Source organism: Ahaetulla prasina, chromosome 3, assembly GCF_028640845.1.
Source record: "Ahaetulla prasina isolate Xishuangbanna chromosome 3, ASM2864084v1, whole genome shotgun sequence".
NCBI lineage: Eukaryota > Metazoa > Chordata > Lepidosauria > Squamata > Colubridae > Ahaetulla > Ahaetulla prasina.
In genome coordinates, this window is record NC_080541.1 from 59,015,973 (window position 1) to 59,032,317 (window position 16,345).

The 16,345-nt window shown below is 32.9% G+C and overlaps 1 protein-coding gene across 1 annotated transcript in view; it reads left to right on the forward strand.

The window, feature by feature from the left end:
• SMCHD1 (structural maintenance of chromosomes flexible hinge domain containing 1) overlaps positions 1-16,345 on the forward strand; it is a 102,657-nt gene that overhangs the window by 20,543 nt on the left and 65,769 nt on the right. Inside the window, 11 exon segments of the mRNA XM_058176587.1 lie at positions 2,282-2,405; positions 2,821-2,940; positions 3,136-3,302; positions 4,017-4,107; positions 5,020-5,221; positions 6,587-6,713; positions 6,799-6,982; positions 8,954-9,148; positions 10,344-10,457; positions 15,033-15,139; positions 15,590-15,614. Coding sequence (XP_058032570.1) covers positions 2,282-2,405; positions 2,821-2,940; positions 3,136-3,302; positions 4,017-4,107; positions 5,020-5,221; positions 6,587-6,713; positions 6,799-6,982; positions 8,954-9,148; positions 10,344-10,457; positions 15,033-15,139; positions 15,590-15,614 — 1,456 coding nt within the window.

The window sequence follows — 16,345 nt, forward strand, 5'->3', positions numbered from 1 at the left end:
TATTTTATTGAGGCATAATAAAATCCTTCCTCCCCATATTTTAATTATAGTGGATAATTTGTATTTCATGGTGTTTTATTTTTATTATATTATGCATGATCCAATTAAACTGACTTATTGTTATACAACCTATGTGCGGGTATCTTCTCAGGTAATGGTTAGCACCTGCTAGGAATTAGATAAGGGTGCACAGAATTCAAGGGAGAGAGTTGGCCTTGTCCACTTGTGGGTACATAGGGATTCTAGGTTGCTTCCCCTTTTAACTCTGCCCCTGGTTCTGCCACTCCTTCGACACAATATAATACAACAAAGCCTACTAACTCTTTTCTGTGATCCAGTGCTTTCTGTTATTGCTAAATACTCAGAAATACAAATGAACGTTCAAATACATTTTTTGTTTTTCCCAGTCATTTTCATATCATTACTCCCAACAGTAATGATATGAAAAGAAAAGTGAAGAAAAAAATATTCCTGGGACATTTTGAACTAAGGATGCAAAAGTACCACTACTTTTGTCAGATCATATTGATTAATATAATGATTTGCCAGAATGAACAGAGCCCCCAAAGGGACTGTAACAATTTGAGTATTGAGCATTTTCTAACTCATAAGTTACAGTTATAAATAAGTGTTGTGATACACTGCAACAATACTAAAATGCAGCATGTGCAATGTTTGCAATTTAATTCCAAAAATGATCTATAAGCATTTGTCTATAACTTTTAAAGCAATTGTATTTTTTCTTGAGATTATATTACTGTTTTTCATTTCCACTGAAGCATATTTTTATAATTGGATCATAAGCCCTGCACAATGGTTCTTAATGGTTCTTAATGGTTTTCTTAATTTGTATATATATGTTTTTTATTATATTATGCATGATCCAATTAAACTGACTTATTGTTATACAACCTATGTGCGGGTATCTTCTCAGGTAATGGTTAGCACCTGCTAGGAATTAGATAAGGGTGCACAGAATTCAAGGGAGAGAGTTGGCCTTGTCCACTTGTGGGTACATAGGGATTCTAGGTTGCTTCCCCTTTTAACTCTGCCCCTGGTTCTGCCACTCCTTCGACACAATATAATACAACAAAGCCTACTAACTCTTTTCTGTGATCCAGTGCTTTCTGTTATTGCTAAATACTCAGAAATACAAATGAACGTTCAAATACATTTTGATATTTCAGAGTTCATCTTACACTTTTAATCAATTTACACGTTGATTTCTGTACATTTCCTAACTTGCAAATACAGAGATATTTTCATACTCATCGTTGTTTCAATCTTGTAAAATGCTGTAGGACCGTGACGGCCATATGGCATGTGTGCCGGAAGTAGAATGCAGAGCCATCTATCCAGGCACGCCAGCTGTTGCCTGTTGCTTTTCTGGGTTCCTGCCGGCCAGCTGGTCTTAGCACGCACAGGAAACTGGAAGAGCAGCTCCCTGGCGTGCATGTGCGCGGCAGGAAACTGAGCTTCCAGTTTCCGGCACGTGCATGTACGTCTGTCAGTTGGTCTTTGCGCGCGCATGCACGCCAGAAGCCAGAAGTCCAGGTTTTTGGCGTGTGCGCTTCAGGGAGCTGCTCTTCCCATTTCTGGCGCTCCCCTGCAGGCACACACATACTCCCGTTTTGGCACTTGGTGCCGAAAAGGTTCGCCAACACTGCTGTAGGATATAGATGGGCAATCAGTGCATGCAAGATGCATATGGTTCCCTGGCACTCTATTGATGATCCAAAGGGCTCCATCAGTGAGAAGGACCAACATTTTTTGCCAAGACTTTTTTCAGGGAAAAGGTTGCAGAGTTTTGAGGGGCAAATGTGTGGTTTAAGTTTTATCCCTACCAAAATCAGATTTGGTTACTTTTTCCTATGAGAGGTTACAGGACAAAATGAAAATGTTAAAGCAACCATTTTGCCAATAAACTGTCCCCAAAACACAAAGTCTAAATTTGTCAGCTGACTCCGATTATGTTGTGACATCATCAACCATATCCTTTGTCAACTTTGGGCAAACCCTATGAACAAAGTATATCCTTAGGCTAAAAAATAAATTTATTTCTTCATTTGTACTTTCCATAAAGTGCTGTGATGTTCCTGAACATTTCTATAAATATATGATATATGTATTTTATATTGTAGATATCAAAGGATATTTCACAAAATTTATATATAACTATTTTTATCACTCCAAAGTATTATTGATTATTGTTTTTAATTTCATTTAGTATCTGTACCATTAACAGTTTCTATTTTTTTCTTCTATTCATTTTTTGTATCAGTGATCATTCAGGATATGTACATCCTCAAACAGTGGAGCCCAAACCTCGCAGCTTAAACAGTGATATATCATATTTTGGAGTTGGTGGTAAACAAGCTGTGTTTTTTGTTGGAGAGTCTGTTAGAGTAAGTAAAGTCTAATATTGCTTAATTAACCTGGATTAATAATAGGCTGACCAGAATCCTACTTCTTCAAAGAAACTGATTGTGAATACATGGGGAATGGGCCAATTGTTTGTGGTAGAAGACAAAGTTTGTCAGGTTGTTTTTGGGGTGGTAAAGAAGATTTCAGTGTCAAGTTACAGTACTGAAATAACATATCTGCAGTATTTGTGTGAGAACTGTGTTGCTGGTATGAGGTAATAAGTCTTTCCCTTGCTATGTTTTTATATTTCATAGAATTATGAAGCCAGGTTTATTTTCCATTTAGTGTTATATTTGAGAAAGTATATAATCTTCATCCAGTGCAGTTTTGGTGATGTAAATGTTCATTGCTTCCAATGTAACTTCATTTTTTGTTTTTGTTTTTAAAAATTATTAGATGATAAGCAAACCTGCAAATTCTCAAGATGTTCACGAACTTGTCCTTTCAAAAGAAGATTTTGAAGAGAAAGAAAAAAACAAAGAACCTGTGTATAATACCTATATAAGAAATAGAAAGGTAAGACAATAGTATTTTAATAATTGAATTAATGCACCTTTGAAACAGTCCTTTCACATTTACAACCTGCTAGGATTTAGGAAACGGAAATATTTAACAAAACCATAACTTTTATTTTCATGATTTCAAAATGAGCAAAAGCTAATCCGTATCATTACTTGTCTAATTTAATGTATCTTTTTTTAATTCCAATAGCCATCTGATTCTTCCCACATTGTTAAGGTTGATGAGCGATTTTTGCACAAGCTTATTTTGGAAGAGAAAGACAGAGACAGTTTTACTGCTGTTGTCATTACTGGAATGTACCCTGACCATGTACAATACCTGAAAAATAATTTTGACAGTTGCATAAGACAGTTAAAGTAAGTACCTTATGTCTCTAAGCTTTCAAGTAATTTGATCATATCTTATCATACTTAGAACTTTTCCTCCTGTACTTCTAAACCTAGAAACTGCATTATACAGTATATAATAGGGGTGAAATCCAGCAAGTTCTGACAGGTTCTGGAAAACCAATAGCGGAAATGTTGAGTAGAATTGGCAAATACCACCTCTGACTAGCCCCAGAGTGGGGAGGGAATGAGGATTTTGCAGTATCCTTCCCCTGGAGTGGGGTGATAATGGAGATTTTTCAGTATCCTTCCCCTGTCACACTCACCAAGCCACACCCACAGAACCGGTAGTAAAAAAAATTGGATTTCACCACTGGTATATAGTATTTTTAGAGTATTAAATAATAGACAAAAAGTTTTAGTTTTATTCTACTTTTTTTGTTTGCTTTTAATTTTTTTTTTTGTTTACATTTATATCCCGCCCTTCTCCGAAGACTCAGGGCGGCTTACAGTGTGTAAGGCAATTGTCTCATTCTATTTGTATATTTACAAAGTCAACTTAATTGAAATGTTATGGGGTGGGAATATTTTTATTAACAGCCAGGAACCTTGAATTTATATATTTCTGACTTCTATATACAAGTTGTATTTTGTTTTATATCTTTAAAGTATTCAGTGGCCTATTAAAAAATCCTGCAGTGCTTATTTATTTTACAGTTTGGTTAATGAATTTTATGATTACAGACACATATATCATTACTATATCCATGGACCAAAAGGAAACGTAATTAATTTGCCAATGGAAGAAAATATTTTCAATAATATGATTATTGAGGTAGGATCTCTCGATATTGAAAGTAAATCAATGAGCATACTTGTTTTACTTGTTCTATATAACCTTAAGCAATGAATGGAGCACTTTCATCCTCTTCCTCCATAGTCTAGCCACCAATATATCCGTCCAAAATTTCTCCATTGATATAGGATCCGAGTGGGATAATTAATGTTTAGAATATATTTCTTTTTATTGTAGCCAGATCTGAGAGTTTGGTTAATGGATGCCGTATAAATGCAGTTTAAAAAGTATGAACTATGTTAGAAGACATGATAGAACATGATATGGACATGATAGAAAAGAGAGTTAGAAGACATTGTATATAAAGTCCTCAATTTATGACCAATTCATTTAATGACTGCTCAAAGTTATGGCACTGAAAAAAGTGACTTAACAACCACTTGTCACATTTAACAACCATTGTAGTATCCTTGTGATCACATGATCAAAATTCAGGCACTTGGCAACTAGCAGATATTTAAAACAGTTACAACGTCCTGGGGTCATGTAATCACAGTTTATGATGTTTTCCAGGGGGCTTTCAGCAAGCAAAGTAAATGGAAAAGCTGGATTGTCTTAGGAACTGGCAAAAAACATAATAAAATTGGGCGTTACTCTCTTAATGACCATATCACTTAATAATAGAAGTTCCAGTCCCAATTGTAGTTGTAAGTTGAGCACTACCTATAGTACTCTCGTGTTTTAAAAAGTGCCTTTTTTGGATCCAGTTCATTAATAACATGTCATAATTATATTATTTATCTAACAGTTCTTTGAAATATTGGTTATAAAATTCAAATTTTAAAGAATAAATTGATGCTTTTAATTTAATTTTCCTTGCTTTTTATTATTCATAATACTTTTTGTCAAGAAATTCATAGACAGACAAACTAACACTTATTATCTGTTTAGGTTTCACTGTTTGAAAAGGGGAAAACACCTCAGATTGTGAATCTTAGAGAAATCCAGGATGATATGCAGACTTTATATATAAATACCGCAGCAGATAGCTTTGAGTTCAAGGCTTGTGTTGGAGTATATGGAATAGTGGAAGGAATTATACGTTACCATCCTTTCTTATATGACAAAGAAACCTATCCTATCTCTTCTTCAAGTGAGTTAATTGCTTGGGATAAATGCTACTTATCATTCATATACTAATATGATAAATTTGATCATGTCCCCATGATTTTAAATATTATACTACTTAGCATTAGGGGACATTGTAAAATGCCTGTATTGAAGGACAACTAGGTTTCCAGATACCAATTCTTAGTATATTGGAGCTGTATTAAATATATATTGTGCCATCCTTACTTCTATAATCCAGTAACCTCCACTCTATTGCATACCTGCCACTATCTTAGCTATTTCTTTGTTAGTTTAATGTATTAGTTGTCTTATTATTTTAATCATTTAATTAATTAAAGTTAGTTTTAATTGTTTTGTCAGATTGTAAGCTTTCCAAAGTCTCATGACAGCAAGTTGAATGGTAAATAAATTTAATAAATAAATACATAGGGAGTTGAGGGAGTAGGTTGGTTTTTAGTTGAAGGTTTTTTGAGGATAATTAAAATGATTTATGTAACTCTCCAGGAATCATTGATTAATAAGCTGCATTTCAAACCAATTTTACAGAACGGATTGTGATTCATCTGCTAGCTCACCCATTCTCAGTTTAGTTATGTCTAGATATTTTTCTGTCCTTTAAATAAAATGAATATACCTTCAGTCTAAGAATCCAGACAAGGAATGGGCAGGCAGACGAAGAAGCAGGGGATGGGGAGAAATTTCCAGATCAAGAAAGAATTTGATGATAGTAACAAACTTCTTAGAGAGATCTCTTGGCCAGAGAGATTGCAATTTTAAAGAAAAATAAGAAAAAAAGACTCCACTGATAGTAAAGGTGATGGCATGTGAGAATGAGGAGGCAAAGCTGCAGCCAGGGTAATGGTCTGATAAAGTAGTTCAGTTCACAGGTGCAGGCAAAGCGTTTCAGAAGGAATCATTCACATTTTCCAGAGACTAAAAAGAAACAAGGAGAGAAATAATTTCAATCTGCCAAGATTCTGTTCATGTAACTTTATAATAAAGAAAGCTTAGTTCATCTGATTGTGCTTCTTGTCTAGACCTTGCAAGGCTAACAGTTTTTACCAGCCAGCCACAACTATTGGTGGATGTATAGTACACGCTTGATAATACATTGGCCTCTAAAGCAACAGTAGCCAACTTTTTCAAGCAAAACGTTGGCTAATATATACAGTTTAATTATAGGAACCAAGCAGAGTTATACAATACTCTCCTTATACATAAACTTCTCATTTGATTGTATTAGAAATTAATTTCATCAGCAATTTTTAAAGAAAAAATTCAAGTGGGCATCTGGTTTGCACTTCTTTTCTATAATTTGGAAAACTATTCTGTTTTGCATATCTACATATAGTGAAATGAAAATAACTTTTAAATTTATGATTGAAAGATGATGATGAAGAAGAAGATGATGAAGAAGAGGAATGTAATATAAGAGAAAAAAGAGCCAGAGGGGAAAAAGCTATTTTTGAATGTTTTTGGAATGGAAGATTAATCCCATATACAACTATAGCAGAGTAAGACTGAATTCGTTCTAAAGTTTATACATATACATACATATTTTTTCGTTTTATGTTTCTAAATGTTATCTTTCCTCCCAAGTTTTGAGTGGTGTACTCTTCCCAAAAAGAGAGGGAAAATTCCAATTGAATGTTACAACCGAATATCTGGTGTATTATTTACAAATGACAAGTTTGAAGTCACCACAAACAAACTGACTTTCGTGGAGTTGGAATCAAAGTTAAAAGATAAAACTACATTTTTTAAAAGAATTATTAATGGACAGGTAATATTGAATTTGTTTGTTTGCTAATACTGTTTGCCTTTAGAAAATAATTACATATAGTAAATTTTATTGTGGTTTGTGCTTTTATATAGTAAGAAAATACAATCTATTGCTGTTTCAGGACAGCCTGAGATTTGAGGGGACCATGATAAAGTAGCTTTTGCTGGTCCCTAGCATTCTTAAAACTACATGGAAGTGATACATCAACTTATCCTTATTCTTGCCACAAAACTCAAAAGATATTTCATTAATGGCATTGTGAAATTTAAAAAGTTATCTTTAGCTAATTTCCTGACTTTGCTGTGAATATCACATCAGAAAAAAATTATTAAGGCAATAAATTATTATTGGATCACATTAAAGCTACTGCTCAAGAATATTGAGTGATGAATGCTTATCCAGCAATGTTTTATAAATATGTATTATACTTACTATTTAATCGTGCGGGACAAGCCTGAGTGCATTTTAATTAAAATTTTAAATTTTAAGGGTTTTTACGTCGGTCTATGACCGTTTTAGTTAAATTAGGCCTATTAAATATTTTGTTTTAAATTTGTTTTAAATTGTTATTTATATTATGTACTATTTGTGTTTTTAAAAAGGCTGTAAACCGCCCTGAGTCCTTCGGGAGAAGGGCGGTAAATAAATAAATAAATGAATGAATGAATGAATGAATGAATGAATGAATGAATGAATGAATGAATTTATAAAAGAGTTGAGTGTAACAAAAAGAGGGTTATAATGATTTCTGAACCCTGGAATACTAAGTGCAGGTAATTCTTGACTTACCACCACAATTGAACCCCAAATTTCTGTTACTATGCAGGACAGTTATTAAGTGAATTTTGCCCCATTTTATGACATTTCTTGCCACACTTGTTAAGTGAATCACTGCAGTTAGTGAGTTAGTATCATGGTTGTAAAATGAATCTGACTTCCCCACTGACTTTGCTTGTCAGAAGATTGCAAAAGATGATCACAAGTCCCTGGGACACTGCAACCATCATAAATATAAGTTGCCAAGCATCATGTGACCATGGGATGCTGCAACAGTGAAGTGTGAAAAACAGTCACAAGTCACTTTTTTCAGTGCCGTTGTAACTCAATGGTCACTAAAGAAATTACCATATGTATGGATACAAGGAAATATAAATCAAAATTCCTAATCAGACACAATGAACATGTAACTGCCTCTTTAACTTTATTGTCCTGAGCACCTTTGAAAAATAGAATTAGAATTATAATTTTTAATTATAGTTTTTAAGATATACATTGGGAAAGGTATAAATTATTAACCAATTATATTTAAGCTGTAAATCTGAATAATGCAAGATAAGTAAGGTTTGTTTAACAATAATGATTCAATAATTGAAAAGATTATACATGTTATAATATATATGCAACTTTCCACAGGAACACAGAATGAAAATTGGAGAATTTGCATTATGGCTCAAGGATTGCCATGAAAAGCATGATAAACAAATCAAATTTACTGAGTTTGAAAAATAGAATTAGAATTATAATTTTTAATTATAGTTTTTAAGATATACATTGGGAAAGGTATAAATTATTAACCAATTATATTTAAGCTGTAAATCTGAATAATGCAAGATAAGTAAGGTTTGTTTAACAATAATGATTCAATAATTGAAAAGATTATACATGTTATAATATATATGCAACTTTCCACAGGAACACAGAATGAAAATTGGAGAATTTGCATTATGGCTCAAGGATTGCCATGAAAAGCATGATAAACAAATCAAATTTACTGAGTTTGAAAAATAGAATTAGAATTATAATTTTTAATTATAGTTTTTAAGATATACATTGGGAAAGGTATAAATTATTAACCAATTATATTTAAACTGTAAATCTGAATAATGCAAGATAAGTAAGGTTTGTTCAACAATAATGATTCAATAATTGAAAAGATTATACATGTAATAATATATATGCAACTTTCCACAGGAACACAGAATGAAAATTGGAGAATTTGCATCATGGCTCAAGGATTGCCATGAAAAGCATGATAAACAAATCAGATTTACTGAGTTTGAAAAAATACACAGACGTACTGATCGTGCTGCTAAAGGAAAACTGGGACCTTGGGCTACATATTTGGCAATTGAATGGGATGGAAAAATATATAAAGCTGGGCAGTTGGTAAGTTAATTACTTTTGAAAAGGCATTTTGAGAAAATTACATAATGTATATTTGATGGGCTGTGAATTATATTTTCTTTGTTGATTAAATAAGTTAGTTAAATTATTTCTTAAATTGATAAAGTTTGCTACATGCAAGGAAATAATATTTAAGGTTTAGCTTCCTTTTTCAGCTAATGGACATAGTAAGATTTTTGAGAGCATGTCATTGATGCTTTTTTTTTAAAAAAAAATTGCCATTACAAGATTTTTATATTCATAAATTGGCTTTAATGGTGGGTGTAAACTGTTTATTGAAGGCATGATAATGAGGTCACTGCTTATACTTGCCTGGCTTTTTACCTTGTTCCCCAGCATGTTTCCCAGTAGCTATCCTTGCAAGATAACTGCATATCAGACAACTGAGATGTAGCTATTTCTGCCATATTTAGTTTGGAAATTTTCAATGGGGACCTTGGAAGACTTCTAAAAAAATGCTGGAGATTGGCCCTATTCTTAGCAATTTAATTGTAATATTTTTAATTCATTTTATTTGTTTATTATTTTTTTATGCTGCACATGTCCCCTGCAAGGTAGCTCTGGGTAGCTTACAAGTTATAAAACAAGTAAAAAAATAATTAAAATGTTTTTTTAAAAACTACACAGATTAAAATATTATTGAAAACTCTACTAAAACCAAAACTTTTGTTTCAGTTTCATTTATTTAACTGAGTTCTTTTTATTTGATTTTAGGATTTGTGTGGAGAACAGATGTTCTTAGTCATATATGTGCAGAAAACTTTAAAAAACTTTTTAAAAAATTATTCACAAATTTTTAAGTCCTGGAAAGAAAATCCCAAGATAATTTTAAATTGATTTTTTTTAGAAGCAATCACCTTTCTAACCATTACAAAAGAATAAACAGAGGAGTTAATTATAACTTATAACTCCCTATTATAGAAGCTAGTTGTTCCCTAGCAAACTCTGCTTTTTATTATTGCACAAGAGACTTTATGAACTGCATTAGAAAATATTTTTGTCAAAAATTATTTCTGAAAAGCTACAATAAACAGAAGTATAATGATGAAACTTTTTATTCATTATTTACATTTATGACAAAACGTTAGATATTTTTACAAATTATAACAACATAGAAATTATTTTTAGGATTAAATTAAATCTTTATGTAAAAAAATAAATGCTGTTTATATGTTAGGTGAGATCAGTTAAAAGAAATCCAGTACTTCATGGCAGAATTCAACATTTTTATCTATATGGAGATCATGATAAAGATGTCTATGCTACTGGTGGAGATGTTCAAATAGCTTTGGTAAGTAAATAGTTTCAAGTTTTTGTTTTTGTTTTTTTATTCAAAATGTTTTACAAAAAAAAATTCCCCCCCCTTTCCCCCCAACCCCCCTCCCTTCACTAATCCCCTCCCCCCTCCCCCCTGACTTCCTGGAAGAAGCACAAGGTATAGTTAAAAATAAAACAAACATATGCTAAGAAAATTTTCCCATACCAATTTTCCCTCTCTAGCTCTGACTTCCTCCTAACATAACCAAAATCCTTCAAAAAATTAACAATTAAGAGTAATAAAATATATAAATCAATTGAACAAATTAATCCTAAAGTATTTAAAACCAGCTAAAGCATAAAAATCCAATCCAATTCAGAGAATATCTCCCTTATAGCTTCTATAACCATATAATTTTTCCCCCAGGTCTTTCTTACATAAGATCTTTCAAGAATATTCTATTTAAAATTCAGTACAACACATTATAAAATTTCAATACAGAAAATTACAATATCTATTCAACTTTAGTCCTTCCTCGTCAAAATCCAGTATAAATCCAAATATCTAGTCTTTTATGATAGATATAAAACATATAATCAACCCATTTCTTCCAGATCTTCCTCACATATTGTCTTTCAGGGACACTAATATTTTTGTCTGTTAATATTTCAAAACAACCTTGTTTCAAGGATAATACTTTTGTCTTTTGCCATTTTTTTTTGATGCATTAATCTCTGTCTTTCCTTCATTACTCCTTTTGAAAAGTCAGTCACAATATTTCCTAGTAGTTCCTTATGTTCAAGAATCCACAAATTACTGCCGTATATTCCATCAGTCCAAAAAGAGAACTCTTGAAAAGCATTAACCCTGTGAGTTTTTTTGGTTCGGGAGACAGCCTCCTGTAGCACAAATTCAGACATTTCATCCAAACTATTTAAAGGAAACTTCTTTACATCAACTTGTTTATTCACGATCATATCTTCATATTTATCCACTTTTGTTTGTATCTCCTCCATTCCATTTTCCAAGTCCTGATTACACTGGTTAATTTCCTCCAAGCTCTCATCCAAAATGTCCCCATTTTTTATCAATTCGTATTTTTGAATAATTAAATACATTCTTTCTGTGTAATCCTGTATAAAGTCACGAATCCATTCTTCTGAAAGAACTTTCATGGCAAAGTTCTTGCTGAAAATCTCCTTATGAAATACTTAAACACCGTAATATAATCCAACAATCCACAGTCCAACACAATAAGATAAAATCTCCATTCAGTTTCGATTTCGCAGCAAGGCTCCTTTCCTTTCCCTTTCCTTTATCGCTCTACTTTCAGTTGCTCTCGAACGCCATTTTAAACAGTTAAAGGAAGGGGAAAAAAATTTCTCTTTTTAAAGAAGGTGGAAGTCAGGAAATCAAAAATACTTGCAAACCAATAATTGTTCACTCATGCTTCTTCTGTCTGCTTATAGAAATCCACAAAAAGAAATCAATTGTTAGCAGAAGTGGACACCTTCCTCTTTTCCTGCTTTTGCAGGAGCGCGCTGAATACTGGAGATTAAAGGAGGATTCAATGGGATTCGACCTTTCGGGACTTTGCATAACAAAAACAAAGCCCCTAGGGGAATCTACCACTCTCCCCCCTGCTCTTTTTCTCTCTTTCAACCAGAGAGGGAAATTGAAGCCAGGAACAGCTGTTCGTTGCTGTTTTCACCGGCTTTTACCTTATCCAGTGCGGAGTGCCATAAATTAGCACCCGGCGAGAAAGGTGGGGCCAAGCGGAAGTCAATAGTTTCAAGTTTTAAATTAATCCATTTATATGTTTGATTCAAGCCTGAATAGAAAAAAATGTAACGTAAGAACTCTACTGAATCGGGTTATTTAATCCAACATTCTATTCCCATGGATTTCCATTTATCCACTTCCAAGCAACTGTATTAAGAAATAAATGTCTCTGTTATGAAGACTTAGCCACCATGAATCAACAGCCTTATTCACATTTAGCTACTCTAATTAATTCTAGCCACAGTCATCCCTATCTTCAAAAAAGGGGATCCCAGCCTAGTTGAAAATTACAGACCAATCTCTCTATGTTGTGTCACATGCAAAATAATGGAATCTATCATCAACCAATCCATTACCCTCCACCTAGAAACAAACAACCTACTCTCTAATAAACAATTTGGTTTCAGAAAAAAATTATCATCTAACTTACAACTTCTCCACTGCAAAAACATATGGACTATTAACCTTGATCAAGGGAAAGCAATAGATGCAATCTACATAGACTTCTGCAAAGCTTTTGACTCAGTAGTACATGATAAACTTCTCCTAAAACTAAAATCCTACGGCATTTCAGGACCTCTTCACAATTGGATAAATGCCTTCCTGTCAAACAGACAACAAGTGGTCAAAATTGGCAACACTCTATCAAATCCTGTTCCTGTCAAAAGTGGTGTTCCCCAAGGCAGCATTCTTGGACCAACGCTCTTCATACTATACATAAATGATCTCTGTGACCTTATCTGAAGTTATTGTGTTCTCTTTGCTGATGATGTCAAACTATTTAACACCACCAACAATACTTCTACCCTTCAAAAAGACCTTGACTTTGTATCAAATTGGTCTAAAACTTAGCAACTCCAAATCTCAATCAGCAAATGGTCAGTCTTACATATTGGGAAAAAGAACCCTAACAATAAGTACAAGCTTGATGGACATTACCTTACAGATAACCCCCACCCTGTCAAAGATCTTGGAGTTTTCATATCAAATGACCTAAATGCCAAAGCCCACTGCAACTACATAGCAAAAACGGCTCTAAGGGTTGTAAACCTAATTTTACGCAGCTTCTTTTCCAAAAACTCTACACTACTAACCAGAGCGTACAAAACATTTGCTAGACCTATTCTTGAATACAGCTCACCTGTCTGGAACCCATACTACATCTCTGACATTAATACAATTGAATGCGTCCAGAAATATTTTACAAGAAGAGTTCTCCACTCCTCTGAAAACAACAAAATACCTTATACCACCAGACTTGAAATCCTGGGATTAGAAAACTTAGAACACCGCCGACTCCAACAAGACCTGTGTTTAACATACAGAATCATCTATTGCAATATCCTTCCTATAAAGACTACTTCAGCTTCAATCGCAATAATACAAGAGCAAACAATAGATTCAAACTTAATGTTAACTGCTTCAACCTTGATTGCAGAAAATATGACTTCTGTAACAGAGTTGTTAACGCTTGGAACTCACTACCTGACTCTGTAATCTCTTCTCAAAATCCCAAAAACTTCAACCAAAAACTGTCTACTATTAACCTCACCCCATTCCTAAGAGGACTATAAGGGGCGTGCATAAGAGCACAAAAGTGCCTATCATTCCTGTCCTATTGTTCCCTTTCATTATATCAAATTAATATAGTTGTTGCATACTTTTGCTTATATATATGTTTTTTATGATGTGTTGTTGTTTTATATCAATGTTTACGTATACTGTTGTGACAAAATTAAAAAAAATGCCACAACTTTTCGTAGTGAAAAACACTAGAATCAAAAGGGTGCAAGTATTGAGTAAGTCAAAATTACAGATATTCTTTGCTTACCAACTTATTGCTTATTTAATAATCATTCAAGATTAGGACAGCACTAAAAAAGTACATTTACAACTGTCCTCATACTTACAATGGTGGCAGCATTTCTGTGGTCATGGGATTAAAATTCAGGCACTTGGCATCCAGCTACTGTATTACAACCATAGCAGGATCTCATAGTCATGTGAGCACTGCAATGAAAAGGCTGGAAAATTACTTCTGGTCATGTAGGGGCTTCGATTTATGATGGCAAAAATTTATGATCCTAATTCTGGGCTCAATTACGATCAAAATTGAGGACTATTTGTACAGAAGAAAGTGCAGGTGGAAGAAACAGTAAATAAGTAGAATTAGTAGAATTATCTAATAATGAATTAGTTACAATAAGATTTGTGCCAGGTCTTGATCCAAAGTCTTTCCAGAAAACAATACTTATGAAAAGAAACTTGAAAAAATATAAGGAAGAGGAGGGTTTGCAGATTAAATGTTCACAAAATAAAATATCTCTCAAAAAATTCTGATCTTTAAGTAGTACATACCTATGGTAACAAACAGCTTCTTAAAAACTTATTAATTTTTGTGTAAAAGAAAAATGTTACTTAATAGCAAAATGATGCTTGGTCCTCGCCATCAGAAATATTTTGCTTTTGTATTGCTTATTATTTTAGTCAATTCTTAAAGAAACAATAAAAACAGTAATCATAAACAAGTTGTGAGATAAACTTAGTACTTTAAAATGTCTTCCCAGTTAATATGCAGTTTTTTAATCTGTAAATATTTATTAGAAGATTCATTAACAAACTAGAATATAATTGTCCTACAAATAGTTAAAAACCAGAATTTTAAAAATTAAGCTGTCTTTGATATTGTATTTTTAATTACAAGGGAATATATATAACTTTATTTTAAATATATTCAAATTTCAAAGTCTTTGTAAGAAGAGATATGCATAAATATATGTAAATATAAGTAATTTTCTACTTCCTTATAAATATATTAATTTTCAGGAGCCTCAAGTATTATACAATGAAATAAAGATCATTCCAATATGCAAACTTGATCGTTCGGTGTCTCAAGAAGTACTGGAAAATTCCATTGATGAGGAAATGGCTCGGTAAGTTTGTATAGCTAAAAAATTATTTTATCAATTTAGAAATAAAAAGTAAATACAAATAAAAATATTAGCATGTCACCTAATTAAACATTATGTTAAAAATTGATTCATTAAAAATTAATTGACAAGCTGCATAGTTTGATTATATCTGAAATAATACATTTGAGGGGAGAACATCTTTTCTCCCATGAAGTGCACTTTTTATTTCTTGAAGCAAGCACCATTTTTTTATTATTATTATTATTATTATTATTATTATTATTATTATTATTATTATTATTATTATTATTATTATTATTATTATTATTATTATTATTATTTACATTTATATCCCGCCCTTCTCCGAAGACTCAGGGCGGCTTACAGTGTGTAAGGCTTTTACATGACATTTTCTTGAATTTTGGTAAATAATTCTTGCTAAGATTACATAACTTGTACAATTGGTAATAGGTTAATATTAATGACTTGGATGAGGGGATAGATGGTGAACTCATCAAATTTGCAGATGACACCAAGCTGGCAGGAATAGCCAACACTCCAGAAGATAGGCTCAAGTTACAGAAAGATCTTGACAGACTTGAACATTGGACGCTATCTAACAAAATGAAATTCAACAGTGAAAAAAGTAAGGTTCTATATTTAGGCAAAAAAACAACAACAAAATGCACAGGTACCGTATATGTGGTACCTTGTTCAATAGTAGTACCTGTGAGAGGGATCTTGGAGTCCTAGTGGATAACCATTTAGATATGAGCCAGCAGTGTGCAGCAGCTGCCAAAAAAGCCAACACAGTTCTGGGCTGCATAAACAGAGGGATAGAATCAAGATCACGTGAAGTGTTAGTGCCACTTTATAATGCCTTGATTACACTTGGAATACTGCATTCAGATTTGGTCGCCGCGATGTAAAAAAGATACTGAGACTCTAGAAAGAGTGCAGAGAAGAGCAACAAAGATGATTAGGGGATTGGAGGCTAAAACATATGAAGAACGGTTGCAGGAACTCGGTATGTCTAGTTTAATAAAAAGAAGGACTAGGGGAGACATGATAGCAGTGTTCCAATATCTCAGGGGTTGCCACAAAGAAGAGGGAGTCGGGCTGTTCTCCAAAGCACCTGAGGGTAGAACAAGAAGCAATGGGTGGAAACTGATCAAGGAAAGAAGCAATTTAGAACTAAAGAGAAATTTCCTGACAGTTAGAACAATT